We start from the raw sequence: 16828 nt of genomic DNA, 5'->3' as shown, positions 1-16828 counted from the left end.
GGGATGGGGCCTAATAACTGGTGCAGATGAAGAACCAGCTAGCAGTAAAGGGAGGAGAGACTTGTGGTGAGCTGCATGGGAAGTCCACGGCTGGGTGAAGCCTTCCCCTGAGATGGAGAAGCCTTGGGTTGGTGTGGTTTTGAAAGGTGAAATCTCTTCCAGTGTGTTGGATGAAATGTATTAATTACGGAGCAGCATAGAAAATAATAATGCAGGATTTTAAAAGCAAACGTTAATAACCACATATTGATGCTTTTACCAAATTGAGTAAACATGACTTTTTCTTAATTAAGTCTAATTATAGACCTAATGCAGGAGCAGGAGGTGTTTAGAAAACAGCTTGCAGGGGCAGAGAGGAAAAGCTGTGTGCACTCTTGGTGTGGTGGGTGTTGTGGCTGTTTTTTTCAAGTCTCCTTTCCCCATATCACTAAGAATGGGAAAAAGCATCGAAAACTTCTGAGGAATGGAGAGAGAGAGAAATAAATGTTCCAGGCAGAGTGGGAATACACAGCCAAGCCTTGCCTGCTGCAAGTACACAGTCATGGGACCTCTGGAAGAGGCACACGTACAGTTCCTCTGTTAAGGCTTTCCTACTGCCCCTTAATGCCTCCCCATCTCCTGCAACAAATGCCACTTTCCGAGAACTGGAACGGGCACCAATGCCTACAACACTGCATGTATATTAAATATATACTGTTCCTCTCACAGGTGGATTTGCTGAGTTCTCCAGCTCTTTCCCCGGTCTCTGTGAAGGAAAATCCACGCTCATCCCTACTTGCATTTCTCAACCCTGCCTACCTGTCTCCAACATTGGCCCCACCAGAATCCTGCCTCATCTCTATCTTGGGTGTCAGCGGGATGTCCTCAACAAGGTGAGTGTTCTGGGCGTCATGTTGTTTACTTGGATGAGTATATAATCTCCATGTGTCTTCATCCATGCTTCTGTCATGCTGCATCATTACAGCTATAAAACACCTAAAGTAGATACAGATAATAGCTGTCTGTGCATAAGCCATGGAAAGCTATGTGACAACTAATGATACACAGACCACATAATTAATTCACGTGTCATGTAATATGAAACTCGGTCTCCTTTCTCCTTCATGTCGGAGAAGACGATACGGTACCTTCCTCGGGAACCTACCAACCAACGGGAAACTTGCCAAATCTGCCATTACAGCAGGTCAGGTATTTTCCTGTGTATAGCTCTGACTGGTTTGTTTTGGCAGGTCTTGGATGTTAACACAATTATATCAGTGGTTACAGTAGGACAAAGGAAGATTGTCTGTTTTCTAGTATATCCTTCAAGTGCTGGAAAAAATAGCACTTAAATACCATGAATTGTGTAATGAGGAACTACTGCAAACAAATTTTTGTAATAAAATGTTCAGATCTGGATAATCAGTGGGGTCATTTAAAATGAGCTTTTATGGCAGCACTGCACTAAAACTTTCACTGTTTCTAAATACATGTGCATTTAATAATTTCTGTTCTTAAAGAATAGCCCAGGATATTTTGGTATACTTAAAATAGTCAGCAAAGTCATCAAATATAGCACTTGTAGGGTGCTGGACTATCAGATGTCTAAAAGAACTTGTCTCAGATTGCTACAGTTCTATATTCCTATGTATATCCACAGATGTTTGCTTCCATGAGATCAACTCATATTGCTTACAATCTACATCTTGGGTCCCTTCACAAGGAAATTTTTATTACTTCTTCTGCATGTGCCCTTTTGCCTCCCATGTCATCTGACAGTCCTATTCATTAGTTGAATCTCCAACAGCTTTTATAAGCTGGCATTAAATACATGGATGGGGGAGAGGGGAGGAGTGCTTTGCCCTAGCATATTGCCTTAATTATGTGCAAGGCTTATGTGTATAGTTTTTATCCATGTATAAAGCTTAAGGCAGGAAATATCCTAATAGTCCTATAATTGGATCAAGTTCATATGCTTTGACCGTTATCATATTTTTCACTGGTTTCTTCTACTTTCACTCCATCCCAGTCTGGCCATTAATAGGCTATTTTTAGATTTTGCACAATTGTTTTAAGGGAATTTTTGACACACAAGCAATCATGTAGAAGGTAATTGTGCTTTAATAGAGTGCACAGAAATATCTTTTATATGGGGAATAGTCAGCAGTCATTGTATTTACTGTGTCCTTTAAAATCTTCCGTGTCTTTCCTGCCAGGTAGCAAGTCAGCAATTCAAACTTGATTCACTTATGACAGGTGTCAAAGCAGCTTATTACTTTTCCTACTACAAAAGTAATTTGTGGTCCCCAGACAAAAGACAGCAGGAACCAAGTAATTAGAAAAACCCAAACAAAAAACCCAACAACAAACCTCCTTGCTTTCAGTGGTAGAGTATTAGAAAGATGCTTTTACGCTGTTTGTTTCAATGTGTGAATGGCAAGTGCTATCCGAGGTCACAGTGGGAGTGAGGGGGCAACCTGTTCTCCTCGTTCTCCTCCAGGGCCAGGGATGTGCTACTTCGTTTGGGATGTGACTGGAACTCCAGTGCTGTGGCTCTTAAGTGGTGAATAATCCCAGAGGGATGAAAGAGGCTGTTCCCTTTCCTTACAGTAAATTGGTGCCTGTGAATAGGTGTTGGGCCCAGGCACAGTATGTGTGCCTTACCAGGAAAGGAATCCAAGTGGTAGCAGCAGTCAGGAATTTCATTATAAGGCTGGAGGAGGCTAAAACCGCAATTAGTACTGGTGAGCCCTGAGTGTGGCAGAGCCGTCTACAGAAAGAGTTTAGACCTGGTGGTGGCTCTCTTGCCTATATCTACAATCTTATTTCATATTATTTCAGCACTTGTTGAAGGAAGCCCTGCAGCTGCAGATACTTTAGAATTAATGTAAGGCCCCCAGGAGTTGGTCAGATTTGTACTTCCTTACATACTGTTGGGAGTTACGATTGAGGATTACTGTTTCCCATTTTATTTGGAGAACCACAAAAATGACAGCATACAATCCACAGAAAGTTCAGTGAGTTCTTACTGCCTGGTGTCGTCCTTGATAGTCAATCTTTTGGCAGTTCTTCCATTGATGACTAAATTAACCTCTTAGATTTCTTACCCATTTTAGGAGAAATACACATCGTATGATTTCAGATCTACTTGGGGTTTGTACCTTTTTCCTCTTACTTTGAACAAACGCAGGCAATGCTTTATTCTGAGCATGTCATTTGTTCACTGCACTGAAGTAGACCTTAGTGTTGGTAGCTTATCTTCCCTCTTCAGTTTCAGTGACTGCCTGTGGAAAATTCAAAATGGCTTCCATCTTAATATTATTACCTTTATTAACCTGAAGAAGCTGTGGGAACAAATTATGATGTCTACCTCTTAAAATCCAGTCAGCGTTTTCCCAACTATTGGCAACTCCCAGTTTCCTGGGTTTAATCAGTTTCTTGATTCAACCAAAAGTTAGCAGTAGCTAGACATCAGCATGTTAGAAATGTGAACAACAGATCTCTGCTGCTGTCCCTTCAACATGCTTCGCTTCTGGGGAAGCCTGGATCCTATGCAGGGATATTGGGGAGAGCAAGGAGGATGACACTTACTACATTGAGTGCCCAGAAATACCAATCCATGGTAAGAAAGCTGAGAAGTGAAGAACGTTCAAAAGAGGAGGGCAAGAAACGAAAACCAGGGATAAGTAGCAAAGTTCTGTCTCTGTTAGGACAGTCCAGAAAGCTGGTAAGTGGTTAAGTTTGCATGCTCTGGTTTAATGGCTTTGCTGGTTTGTTGGCTACTGGGGACAAGAAGTCAGCTTTCTGTTAAGATTTTTTTTTTTTTTTTTATTCAAGTCCAGATTTTTTAAAAATAATTTTCTGAAAAATTCTAGTAAGATTCCCAAAACTATTAAGGTGTAGTTGATTGACCTTATTTTTGCCTTCAGATGCTATCTGTGAGTTCCTGTGATTCCTTCCATTGACGTACTGATTTCTCTAAAATTAAAATGTATCAAAAATATCTGCAGAAAGAACTCTTAATCTGCACTACTGTTCAACCTGATGATTAAAAGATGTTTTATCAAGATGAGCTTATCTTTTCAGGATCTTTATAAGCTTATCTCTGAGTGCATGGGTAGGGAAGTGCTTATCTTGTTGCAGGACAGTCTGTATTCATGACCTTTTAAGAATACTAACGCTATTTGCCATTAATACCTCTGCTGATAACGCTTTATTTATGAAAGAGATGCCAACACAAATGCTTGGTTTGTGTCCTTTAGCAAAATTGATTAATTCAGAAAAGTCTTAGGAGATTTTTTTATATATTTTTGCTTTACAGATTTCTTTCTAAATGCTTAATTCTGAAAATGTTCATAATATTTTTTTGCAGTGTTGAAATACTAAAAACCTCTTAAAACGTCTTCTTAAAAGTTCTAACGAAAAGTTTGTTTCAGTTTTTGGGTCTCAGTGTGATATATTGGTGGCATTGCAAGAAGGTACTTACTTTTACAGAAGATCTTTGTCGCTCTTTGTGAAAGAGAGGCAAACTAAATTCTAACCTACACGGGAGTGATAGTGTCCGTTCTGAAAGTTAGCGTAACAGAAAACTGATCTGTGTTGTGATTATGGGCCTGAATGAGCCTCCTACTTACTTCTCATGTTTTGTACCAGCATTTAAACTGTAAAACTTTCTGCTTTGCTACTTACATAACTATTCTCTTTCTTTTCTTCCAGACCTGGATTTTATTTCCTGGAACAAAATAACATTTTAGGGTGCCATTAATTTTCAGATTAAACAAGTCATAAAATGTAAATAAGCTGACAAAAGAGCATTTACCTTCTTTTCACAAAGTTGTTAGCATTCGGATTTCTGGATCTTCCTCCCATCGTAATTCACTTCTTCCTCTTGGGTGCCTTACAATGAAGGCACTGTTATGGTTATTACATTGGAGCGTGTTGCACAGGGAATGATTGATACTTCAGAACAGAAGGAAGCATAACTTTTTTCTTTAGCCTTCGTCTCAAAGACAAGCACTAACACATTTTTGGGTGGTTTTTTGGCTCGGAGACTTCAGACTTGGCGTCTGCAGCCTTCTTGTTCTCATTTGAATAATCAATTCCACATCAGAAACCTTGCATAACTCTGGAATCGTGATGGTTGGACTGTGCAGCCCACCAGTGTTCATGCTTTAAAGAAAACAAATAAGGTTTTCTATTCTTCTAAATTCATCAGCGTGGTAGCACTCTTTAGCTGTACTCTGAACAAACATGCATCATGGCAGTCCATTTGTTAGTGATACCTTCATCGCCTCTCTCCTTTAGACATGATAAAGTTCATGACCCCGCATGTACATTTGTACCTGCTATTTCAGTTTTTCTTCACTCCCCTTTAAGCAGTTACAACAGTAGGTGAGCTGGTTGGGGGCAGTATTTCAACGTAGTGATCTAAAGCAGATATTTATTTTATGGAAGTTGATGCTGAAGAGCTTGGGATCCTGGAAGGGGGAAGCTGTGTAGGCCAGGACAGCAAGGCAGAGATGCTGGGATCGGGGGTCTGGCTTGCACACGTAAGATACCACAGGTCTAGTGGTAGCCAGTCCCCTGTGCCAAGAACCCCGTTCCCAATACCTTCCCTCTCTGGATGACTCCAAATATTCCCCTACTTCCTTACAGCGTTCCTGCTTTTAAACTGGTAGGTCTGTCGGTGTATGAGAGCTGAATATAGTAAAGGAGGGTGCGACGGAGTCGGCTATGAAAGGCACGCAGGGCTGAAGGGAGCTTGCTGGTTGAGTTGGGGAGACGGGAAGGAAGGGAGAGGGGGAAGTCAGTGACATTGGAATTTGTTGTCATTGATGAGAAGCTGAGCTTTACTGGGAGCGTGATGTAGGAGACTTGCAGGGCAAGAAGCAGTAAGGCTGAGAACTTATTTTGACACATCAAGCCTTTTTTTTTTTTTTTTTCACTCTTGCTGCAAATTATATTTCTGATGATTTGCTTTGCGAGTAATTGGTCATCTCCTGTTCCCCTTGGATGGGTATGTTTACGATATAATGTGTATTCATTAGGTTAAGGTGCCTATACCTTCAGGCACCTCTGAATGTGCTGATGTGAGGGACTTTCATCCAAAGTTTGGAGAAGCTGCTCATTTTGCTCCAGGCAACAAAATTCAGCTCGCTAGCAGAAATTCATGTAAATTCCCTGTTTACAACCATTACTGGCTGGACTTTATGCACTTTCCTCTGCAAATGACTGATGTAGATTTCATTCTCCTCTGCAGACCTTTGTTCTCACTGAACATTTAATTTATGCATGCATATATATGTGTGTGTTCATCTCTTCTACATACACACTGTAACATATGTGTGGTGTACCTGTGTACTCAACATCACTTGTTCAAACCAGAGCAGTCTCAATAATAAGACAAGAGTTCTGGCTAAATAGCCATATCCCTGTTTCTCCTCACTAAAGCATCTTTATGCTTGCAGAAAAAATACACATGGGGAAGAAGCGACCATTTGGCTTCATGACTGTATTTTCATACTGGTAGATATCCAGTTGAAATCTGCAGTGTAAGAATTCATTCTTGCTACTGCTCCCATGGATTGACATAACTTTTCTTTTTTGTATAATTGGTATAAAAGCAAAAGGATTAAAACCAGATTTTTGTTGGCCTTTTTTACGTTTCAGTTTAGTTTCAGACATTAGTTTCCATAGAAATCTGGCCAAAAGCTCCCCAATGTTTGTATTCAGTGTAACTACTGTCCAAGCATAGTATTGCATGTCACTTACTGCCAAATCGTATCTGAACCAGAAAAGTTGTTTGATCAGTATTACTCCAACCTGCTTAATTGCTTGGCTGTGTCAAGATGCTTACTTGCAGGAGACTGGATGGGTTTGGTAGAGCCATCTCTAGTTTTCTAGTACTTGTGTCACATGTTCTGGCACTAAGGTGCCTACTGCCTCAGATACTACTTTGCAGAACTCTAAATACAAAGAGTATGGCAAGGTGCAGAAGAGTCTGTCTTTTTTTTTATTTTTATTTTTTTATTTGCAGTCATGAAAATTGACTTATTTAAAAAGCCCAGTTGACTTACAGGTTGAGTCTCTTTGCTTGTTCCTGTGACAATCTTTGACATGCAAGAGAACTAAAGACTGAAAACTGAAATATGAACAACTAAATCATAAACCACAAAGCAGAGCTATAAAACTGCAGTTAATGCTGTGTGAAGATGGTCTAATTCAAGGTCTTCAGTCAGCTCTTGCTCAGCTCTTTCTCTCAAGGTTTTGAGTGAATTTTGCATGTTGCCTTAGAAACAAGGAAGACCTGGACACTTGAAGAGGTTGACTGCAGGAAACATCCATTTCATTTCATATTTCTCACCAATATCGGTTATGGGGCAACCTCAGTCTTAGATATGTGGTCCGGAAAACACATATTCAGGTCAGCAAACTACATGTGGGAAATGTTTGGTTATGTTGCCAGCTTGCACAGAGAGAATTTAAACCAAAGTAGCAAAAAATCTCTTGGAAGTGATGCTTCATAGTAGCCGAAGGTATTCTACCATTATTTCTGTTCTTTGTTAACCTTGTTTTTATGGGCTCTGCAGTTCATGTGTTAGTTGGACACACTGGATATCTTATTAAAAGTTGAAGAATTAAAAGCTGAGTTGTCTTTTTCACAAAAGAATGCCCCTAATACAACTAGAGCAATTCCAACACGAATTTTAGTTTGGTTTTTAGCTTTGTAATGTGCCAAAGGTACCATTTGACTTCTCTAGGCTTAATCTTTCTCTATTTCCTAGGAGCTGATGCAGCAGAATGATATTGGCTACGTACTGAACGCCAGCAATACTTGTCCAAAGCCTGATTTTATTCCAGAATCCCATTTCCTGAGAGTGCCTGTGAACGACAGCTTTTGTGAGAAAATTTTGCCTTGGTTGGATAAATCAGTTGATTTTATAGGTGAGAAGAAAATTTAAATTCTCTCTCTAAAACAGTTTCTGGATTCCTTTGTGTGTCTGCCTTGCTGTTTTGGCTGGAGAAGACCCGAATGCTTTCTGGGTGGTATGAAAATACCCTAAGGGTCTACATACATGATCACCATCACTTTATAAACACAGAAGCAAAATAACATAGGGAGATTCTGCCACTGCATGTTCCAGCACTTACGGAACAAAGACACTTTTTAAGAGCACAACTCTGCTTTCTGGCAACCTAGTAGATGCCTGATACATGTCTGCAGAGAGCGAATTAGAAAATTAGACATATGGATCCTGTCTTTAGCTTTGAGAAGTGAGCTAGCCAAATTTGAACTGGCTAAATTGTTCCATCATGAATGCTTGCTTTTTACTTGCACATAAAATTAGAAACAATCACCTTTCCCAGACATCTAAATAGGGTTGTTTATGTGCGTATTAAAAAGCGGTATGCTGTAACTGCAGTATGTTTCCTGTGTGTAGTCGCATGCTTTTTCTATACTCAGTGCTGTACAGTGCTAGAGAAAATAAGTGATTTTTGTTTAAAGCTTCCATGAGATTTGCAATTGGCAGTTAATTTGGAAGTTTGGAACAATTTTAAATAAAATTGCTTTCTTTGCAAACTTTTCATCATGGTATAATGCTGCCGAGTTTGACACTTGCCAATTTCTTTGCTATGTAGAAAAAGCAAAAGCATCAAATGGCCGTGTGTTAGTGCACTGTTTAGCTGGAATATCTCGCTCTGCCACAATTGCTATTGCATATATCATGAAGAGAATGGATATGTCCTTAGATGAAGCTTACAGGTAAGGAGAAAATTTCCCTTTATACTAATTCTTGTGCCTGTTGGCTTGTTTTTAAGGTGAATGATAAAAGATTGTATGACCAAGGGTAGAAGCTGACATGTTATTTTGTCTGGTAGTTCCCTGGCCTCTGCACACTCTTTTAAATGTAGGCTTCCTCCATAACCAAATTAATGGTGTTGTGTAGACATCACACAGCTAATATTAATTGCCCACCTGCAAAATGCTGATGTTGGTCTCTGCTCCAAGTAGGCAAATACTTGGAATTTAAACTGCTTATTAAATGTGTGTGTATGTACAGACATATACACACACAGCTACAGCACGCTTATAACAGTATCTTATAAGTAAGTCAGCGAGAGTATGGAATGGATAGGGTTAAAGAAAGAGACATGCTTATGACAAATGCTAGGCTGCATCTGTTGACTGCAGTTTGGTATTTGGTAATGCTCTCAAAGAACTGCCTGCAGGTGAAACGTCTAGGAATTAAGCAAGCTGCTTTGTTGCTACTAAAGTCAACCAAAAACTCTGGGAGAAAGTATTTTGAAGTATCAGCTCTTTGTGTCATTAGGGAATTTTTGTGGAGACCCTCTTCCCTCCCCTGCTTTTTAACCTTTCAAATACCATTTTTTCTATATTTGGATTGTGAACACTTTACTACACTCCAGGTGGCTTGGTTGCAGTTTACCATGACTTCTGTATTTCATTTAACAAAAAGTGCTTTGTTGTGTTGTACAGAAAATGGTTTTCTTTTTGATGGGCTTTATAGGCTAATTGGCACAGCTGACACATCGCTGTAACACGCGTTGTGCAGAGGCAATTTGAACAATTGTGCTGGAGCCAGGCGGAGAGGAGCACCTTCAAAATCACTAGTGTGTTTGCTACCACCGTCTCTAAAACACCGATAAGGATGGAGGGATGAACATTTGATATTCCCTTGTGGAATGACTTCCCTGGGGCGTTTTCTTTTAAGCTGATGAACATAATTATGTATGCAGTGAAAAAATGGTGTGTAAGAGGTGCCTGAACTACAACCAGCTCCCGTTGCCTTTGGAAATTTTCCATAGTTTCTTACTAGAGCCTGCTGACAGTTTGGTGTTGTGCAGTAATTTCAACATGTATGGTGAAACAGGTTTGGTTAGGAGGCGAAGCTGAAAACTCACAGTTATACAGGTATAGACAATACAGATGAATTAGTGGAAGTGGATGGATACTGTGCAAGGTATGAGCTTGAGTCACTAAAAAAACCTGTCTGGTCTCAGGCTGTAGTGGTCTGGAGGTTAGAGCTGTAGAGTACTGAACACTTCTAAAATGCACACGCTTCAGGGAACTTCTAAAGTGCTGCTGCTAAATTCTTCCATGAAATCTCTGCATTAAATTATAGTTCGTTTCTTAACCAGAAGTGTGAATTGAGTGTGAAGGATTAATCATCCTAGCTCTTTTTCTCTTTGCACTGTAGATACTGAACAACTACTGTGAAATTTAGGTTATATTTTGCTGTATTTCCTTTTTTATGGCTTAGTGAGAACCGTCTGCAGCACATTTCACTCATTGGTTTGTGATCTCTTGTTGGCAAAGCTTGAAAGAAAAATACTTTTCTCTGAGTTAATGGAAGTCATTAGATAAAATGTTTGTCTGACACTATTACAGAAATAAAAAGGTGACACTGTTACTTGAAGTGAAAGATCTGAGGAAATAAATGTTTTTAATCTTTTCTTTTGTATAATGGACTATATACAGGGGAAATAAACATCAGAACTAAATGTTATGCATGTTTTCCAATTGGAAAAAAAGAGTGTGCAATTTTAAATGAAAAAGTTTGCAAAGCCTTAACACTTGTCAGGGGGATCCAGTAGACTTTCTTATACCCTTTTCATTTTTTAAAAAGCTAGTTTTAAATTTAGGACTGCGATGAGGAGAAAGTGGAAGGAACAGAGTTTTGGAGAGGCTAGCAGAACACAGGCCAGAAATCGCAATGTTTACCATAAGGATCTTGCTTTCAGTAACTAACCCAAATAACAAGTACAACTAGCTTTGAGTGGAAAAAAACGAATGAAGACTGTATGAATTCTTGTGCGTGAGCTGCTCACACTGGAATAAAAACCCCCAAATGAAATGCTAAGAGATCAAGCTAAAGAATCTCTCCAGAGGAGACTTACTAGTTTTCTCCATTTGACAGTCTTACACTTCATGGTGGAAGCTTCCACTATCAGTTTGTGCAACCTGGTATTCCAGGTTATCATCTCAGCTCAGCTATTCCTACTACTGTTTATTGTTTGGCAACTTGAAAAAAAACATAATACAAAAATGCAAGTTTTGTTTGATATTTTTCATGTGCTTGCCTGCTTTTGTGCTAGTGTGTACACATACACACAAGTACACCTTTGAGTTTTTCTCGTGCTGTTTTTAATGACTGCACAGTCACCTTCTGTACACATGCCCAGAGAGATTTTATTTTTAATAATATTTGATTTTTCCCAGTGATCCATTATATGTGTGTTTGTACTAGATTTAGCTTTTCAAGGTTTCTTCCCTTGTTAATTCCCTTGTCATCTCGTTTATCATAGTTCCAGGTATGTTTTTAAAAAAAAAAAAAAACCAAACAAGTGGAGGAAGGATTTGGGCAGCTTTCTGTTTTACAGCCTGTAAAAAGCTGAGAGTACTTATTTAGCTATATTGCAGGTCAGACAGGTAGGAAGTATGATTTTGTATTTAACTTTGAAGTATATGACATGACTTACAATACTTAAGTCTTTCATACCTTCAGAGTCCTGGTTTGGGAAAACATTTTAAGTATGCATTGCACCTTCTTCATGTTCAACTGAGTATGTACGTGCGCACTTAGATTGGCACACGTTTGCAAGTCAGGCTGCTTCCTACAGGACTCAAAAATAGGTTAACTCTTGTAGTGATTTGGTAATACTGTTGCCCTTTACTGCTGAACACCTACAGGGCTCCAGAGAGTGTTTTTGTTTTAATGCTGCATTTGCTCCTTTCTGTTGTTCTTTTTGATGATCGTATCAGTGGTCAATACCAGCATATCGTAGAAATCACTGACATTTACTGTATAAGGTGAACATATCTCAGAGCTCTTTGTCTTGCCTGACAAACAGGGTAGGAAGCGTTCACTGCAGTAACAACAGCATGAGAGAGGTGAAACATGAGATTTCATCCCTTTGAACGGTGGGGAAGGTGGTCTGCTTTCTGCAGCGCAGGGGAGTCCAGGGTCTCTTGGCTAGAGCTCTGATGCTGTTCACGCAGAACTTGAGCAGCTCTTAACTCCAGTCAGAAACCAAGGTAGCAGAGATCCCACTGGTAAAGTAAAATAAGGAAAATGATTCACTCAAACCTTGTTGTGGACATCATAAAGTTAAAAAAAAAAAAAAAAAGGCTTTCTTTTCCCTTTTTTAGCCATCTTTAAGTAAGCTACAGAAAGAATTGAGAGCATCCAGCATTATCTTGTTTAAAAGCTGCCTTTTTATTTTTTTTTCCATCCGTGTTTCATGACTGAACCTCAGTCCAGGCATCCTGACAAGTTAAATTAGGCTTTTAACATTTACAACAATCGCTCTAGTGTTATCTCAGGTCTGAGCAGCAGGTCCTTAAATTAATTCTTGGGTTTGTTTGTCCCCTCTTTCCAGATTTGTGAAAGAAAAAAGGCCAACCATTTCTCCCAACTTCAACTTTCTGGGCCAGCTTTTGGACTTTGAGAAAAAGATCAAGAACCAGAGTGCTCAGCCCGGACATATCAGTAAGCTGAAACTTCTGCATTTGGAAAAAAGCAGCGAGCACGTGCTGGTCCCAGAAGCTGGGCAGAGCAGCCTCTCCGCTAACCAGCTGTGCATTACTGCTGCCTCTGAGATCGTGGAACAGAAGCCGACGGACTGCGGCGCTGCACCGTGCGGGCACTTGTCCCCTCTGGAAGATGGCCCACTGGTACAGGGCATAAATGGACTGCACGTCTCCCTAGATAAGGTGGAAGACAGCAACCGGCTGAAGCGCTCCTTTTCTCTGGATATCAAATCTGTATCCTACTCAGCAAGTAGCAACTGTGTGACTGCATCAGTTCAGGGCTTTGCCTCCTCCGAAGACACCCTGGAATACTACAAACACGCAACTGCTTTAGAGGGCAGCAGCAAGTTGTGTCAGTTCTCCCCTGTCCAGGAGGTCTCGGAGCAGACCCCAGAAACCAGCCCTGACAAAGAGGAAGCAAACCCTCCCAAGAAACCCCAGAACCCCTGGCAGCTGGAGAGCCAGAGCAAACGGCAACACCTGGGGAGAGCCAGCAGCAGTGCCACCACTCAGCGGTCGCTCCTGTACCCCCTCCACCGGAGCGGGAGCATGGAAGACAACTACCGAACGAACTTCTTGTTTGGTCTCTCCACCAGCCAGCAGCATTTGGCGAAGTCGGCTGCTGGGCTGGGCCTCAAAGGCTGGCACTCGGACATCTTGGCTCCTCAGACATCGGCTACGTCCCTCACCAACAGCTGGTATTTTGCAGCCGAGTCCTCGCATTTCTACTCTGCCTCCGCCATCTACGGGAACAGCGCTGCTTACTCTGCCTACAGCTGTAGTCAGCTGCCCACGGGCTGCGACCAAGCCTGTGCTGTGCGCAGGAGGGCGAAGCAGGGCGATCGAGGTGACTCCAGGCGGAGCTGGCATGAGGAAAGCTCTTTTGAAAAGCAGTTTAAGCGCAGAAGCTGCCAGATGGAGTTTGGGGAGAGCATCATGTCGGACAACAGATCCAGAGAAGAACTGGGGAAAGTAGGCAGTCAGTCGAGCTTTTCAGGCAGCATGGAAATCATTGAAGTGTCTTGAGGGGCAGCAGGCTTGTGTGACTGTATCGGAGTTGCTTCCCCCTCCAGGCTGCCCCCCCAGCGTTTGAGAGGTCCCTGTGAATCTGAAAAGAACAAACTTCCTGCAAAAAGGGGGGGGGGGGGGAGAAATGCAAGGCTTCAAGTGTGAACACAGTGACTAGATTAATATGGCAAAGAAATGACAAGTGAGCATCTGCCCGAGGAGACCAAGTGTACCGCTGGGTTTTTCTCCTCCCCTTTCCTGGAGAAGGGCAGAACATTTCACAGATCTTTCCCTGACAGAGGAAGCAATTATATGCAATGGATTGCACATCCTTTCAGTGGCTTTTAAAAAGGAAGCTCTCTTGGTATCAAACCCTTTCTCTGGTTCCACTGAAGCATGCTCCTACCCATCAAAGCTAGTTTTGTTCTCCCCTCCTCATGCCCCATGTCCTCACCAGTGCACCTTAGCCCTGACACTGAGCCAACCTCTGGAGGAAGACCTTTTTCTCGTAAGAAAGGAGACCGGGAGCGATTCCAAAGGATGTAGGGACTGGTTACAGCAAGGCTGGTCTAAACAGACAGTTCAGACAAATGTAAATACTGGTGTAACTATTGTTCTAATGGATAGGCTTTAGGTGATTCGCTAGAGAGCTGCTTCAGAGAAAAAAAAAAAAAACCCAGTACCTCAAAAATATAAAAAATAAACTAGGGCTTTATGGCTGCCAGATGCTGGTAGTCAGTTCATAAGCAATGTGAACAAGTAACGACTAGCCACATTTGATTTTTTTTTTTTTTTTAAAGCTGTCTACGCACAAGTGTTTCAGTTGGCTCAGCAGCAATTCTTAAAAAAGACAAATGAACCATATCTATGACTGTTTCTGCCAGTCTTTTGAAACATAAAATAAGCAGTATTTGTATTTTTGATAGTAAGCTGGCTTCTGGGAGAGGGGTAGCTGCTTTGGCTTCTAAGCTATATGGAGTGGTTAATACTTAGGGTTATGTGCAAGAGAAGTGGCTGGTACAATACTGCACCATCCTTTTCATGCCAATTGACAATTCAATAGGTGGCTCTTGAGGCTTTTTCTTGTTTTGTTTTGTTTATTTAAAGCTAAAAATGAGTTGGGATGGGCTTTTGTCCTTAACTGAGCAGTACCATTAAGGAACTGCTCACCATATATGGTTCCAGTCATGTGTGGGCTGGGGGTAATTCAGGTGGATGTTTTTTTCCATCCCAACATCCTCACCCAAACCATGGGGACTTGGAAAGAGAAGCTTCTCAATAGTTTTGCTGACTTCATCTGAGAAAGAGAAGTCTGGCTGGCTGTCCAAGGAAAACGGAAGGGGACCTCCAGCATCCCATCTCATAGTGAAAGAAAGGGGGTTAGAGAAGGGACAGCTTTAGTGGGAAGCCTGCTCACCTCCCGCACTCGCAGCTCCTAAGGAACTCGATACTGGCCATCGTTCTCCATCCCAGCACAGGGTCGTGGTTTCCCAGCGTGCCGACGCGTGATTTGGCTGCAGACACTTGCAGCCGCGCTGCTGCTGGCCAGTTCCGCATCCTCGCCCTCACCGCCCCAGGGGAACACGCCAGCTCAAGGAGGTGTCACTTCCCTGCTGCCGGCGCGAGTGTTTTATGGGAGATCGGGCACAGCCCTTCTTGTGTTGTTTTTGACAGAGAACCAGCTGCTTCCCCTCCAGCTCACCATTCGTGCGGTACCTCGGCTGCCACTGCTCAAATTGTTTTACGTGCGCGCATTGCCGCAAGAGGTAGAGTAAAGCTTCATCCTTCCTGCTCCCATGGGAGCTGTGCGCGTGTTATCTCGGTCTTCCCCAGCACCCCTCAGAACAAGAGAACGTGTGTGTCGGCAGGGGTGGGGAACTATATTGTTTTGTCCCGTTTCAGTGCAGGCAGCTGAAAAACTGTAAATCACATGTAACAAATACTTACCCCTGGCCAACAGCTTTAAAAAAAATTTGTCAGCAGCAAACTGAAGCCCTAATTCAAGTCAGCAGCTTGGGTTATGTTTGGTTTTTTTACTGTAAGTTTAGCTTGTTTGTGACTCAAATCTCAGGTTTTACTATATTGAAAAGTGGAAAAGATTTTGTCATTGTTTTGTTTTGTGGCTAGGATGTGACTTTAATTTCCTACAGCGGACTGTTGAAAATAGCACTGAAAGCTACAGCATTGATTAACTTGATCCTCAAAAGTGCAAAAGGCACAGCGAGGCAGCACCAGGAGTAACTGAACCCAGAGGCTGTGTTTGTGCCGTGTGTATGAGATGCTGGAAGAAGGGCTAGTCCGGGCAAGGGATAGGTTTACACCATGCTGGAAAGCATGTCAGGTCTTGGCTATTCATTAAACATACTGCCACTTGTCTCTGTTTACCTATCAAGTGAAAGCAATTACATTACGACTATTTTCAGGTATATACACACAGAGAGTGTGTATACATGCTATGTAAATGGTTTAGTAGTGCTCCTCTCAGCCAGATTTCAGTAAAAGCCCATGTCTTTGATTTAAATCAGTTAATGGGGGTTAACACAAATCAGTCCCTAGAGCCAGAAGAATATTTCTGTCTTTTGTGCTCCTTCACACACATGTGTTCTCCCCTTCTCTCTATACATACAAATATGTTTGTTTGGGTTTTGTTTGAATAATCGCCTTCTGAGGAACTGAAATCTGGCCTTCTGGCTCCTCGTGATTTCCAATACACTATAGTCCCTGAATGAATCAAAGCTGTAGGCTCAGTATTTTTAGGGGACGGGTTCCTGTAGGAGGAAGCCTTAACCCCATGTCCTGCACAGGGTGCTGCCCTGTCTCCTATCTGAACTAGTGTCCTGTACCTGAACAATGCTGGAAATGGTTTGTAGAAGTTTGGAAAGCAAAGTGGAGGATGTGAGGGGGGAAATGTGTACATGTTCAGTATGAATATAACGTTCTTTGGTGTATGGCAAGCTGTTTAAATGGTTCAGAGAGATGTGAGTTTCTCATCTTGTTGTGTCATGAGCATTACCTGTATGTTATGATGAAATAAAATCAGAAATGGTACCTGTTTATATAGAACGGCTGAGGAAGGAGCCTGCGTGCCTCTGGCCATGGAGCGTGCATTACCCGCCTGCAGTATGACCTGCTCCCCAGCACCCAGGACTAGCAGGGGGCTCGTCCTTATCGTACGTATCCTTCTCTGCGGATGCGTGCCTGTTAATGAATGACACAGATGGGGTAGCTTTGGATCGCTTGCCGCAAGCAGCGCTGATTTTACAGCACTGCTAACAGCTTAGGCCTCTT

General features: G+C 41.8%; 1 protein-coding gene across 11 annotated transcripts in view; it reads left to right on the top strand.

Annotated features, from left to right (window-relative positions):
• Positions 1-16603, top strand: part of DUSP16 (dual specificity phosphatase 16) — a 70100-nt gene extending 53497 nt beyond the window's left edge. For all 11 annotated transcript variants that reach the window (XM_052791008.1, XM_052791002.1, XM_052791004.1 and 8 more), the window contains 4 exons: positions 709-872; positions 7764-7923; positions 8620-8743; positions 12382-16603. In XM_052791008.1, the coding sequence (XP_052646968.1) occupies positions 709-872; positions 7764-7923; positions 8620-8743; positions 12382-13558 (1625 nt within the window). In that variant the 3' untranslated portion in view covers positions 13559-16603. The remainder of the gene's footprint in view (positions 1-708; positions 873-7763; positions 7924-8619; positions 8744-12381) is intronic.
• The last annotated feature ends 225 nt before the right edge of the window (positions 16604-16828 follow it).

The sequence above is a fragment of the Harpia harpyja genome, chromosome 6, assembly GCF_026419915.1.
Source record: "Harpia harpyja isolate bHarHar1 chromosome 6, bHarHar1 primary haplotype, whole genome shotgun sequence".
In the NCBI taxonomy this organism is placed as follows: Eukaryota; Metazoa; Chordata; class Aves; order Accipitriformes; family Accipitridae; genus Harpia; species Harpia harpyja.
Note: the sequence above shows the minus strand (reverse complement) of the source record. Positions and strands in the feature narration are given on the sequence as shown.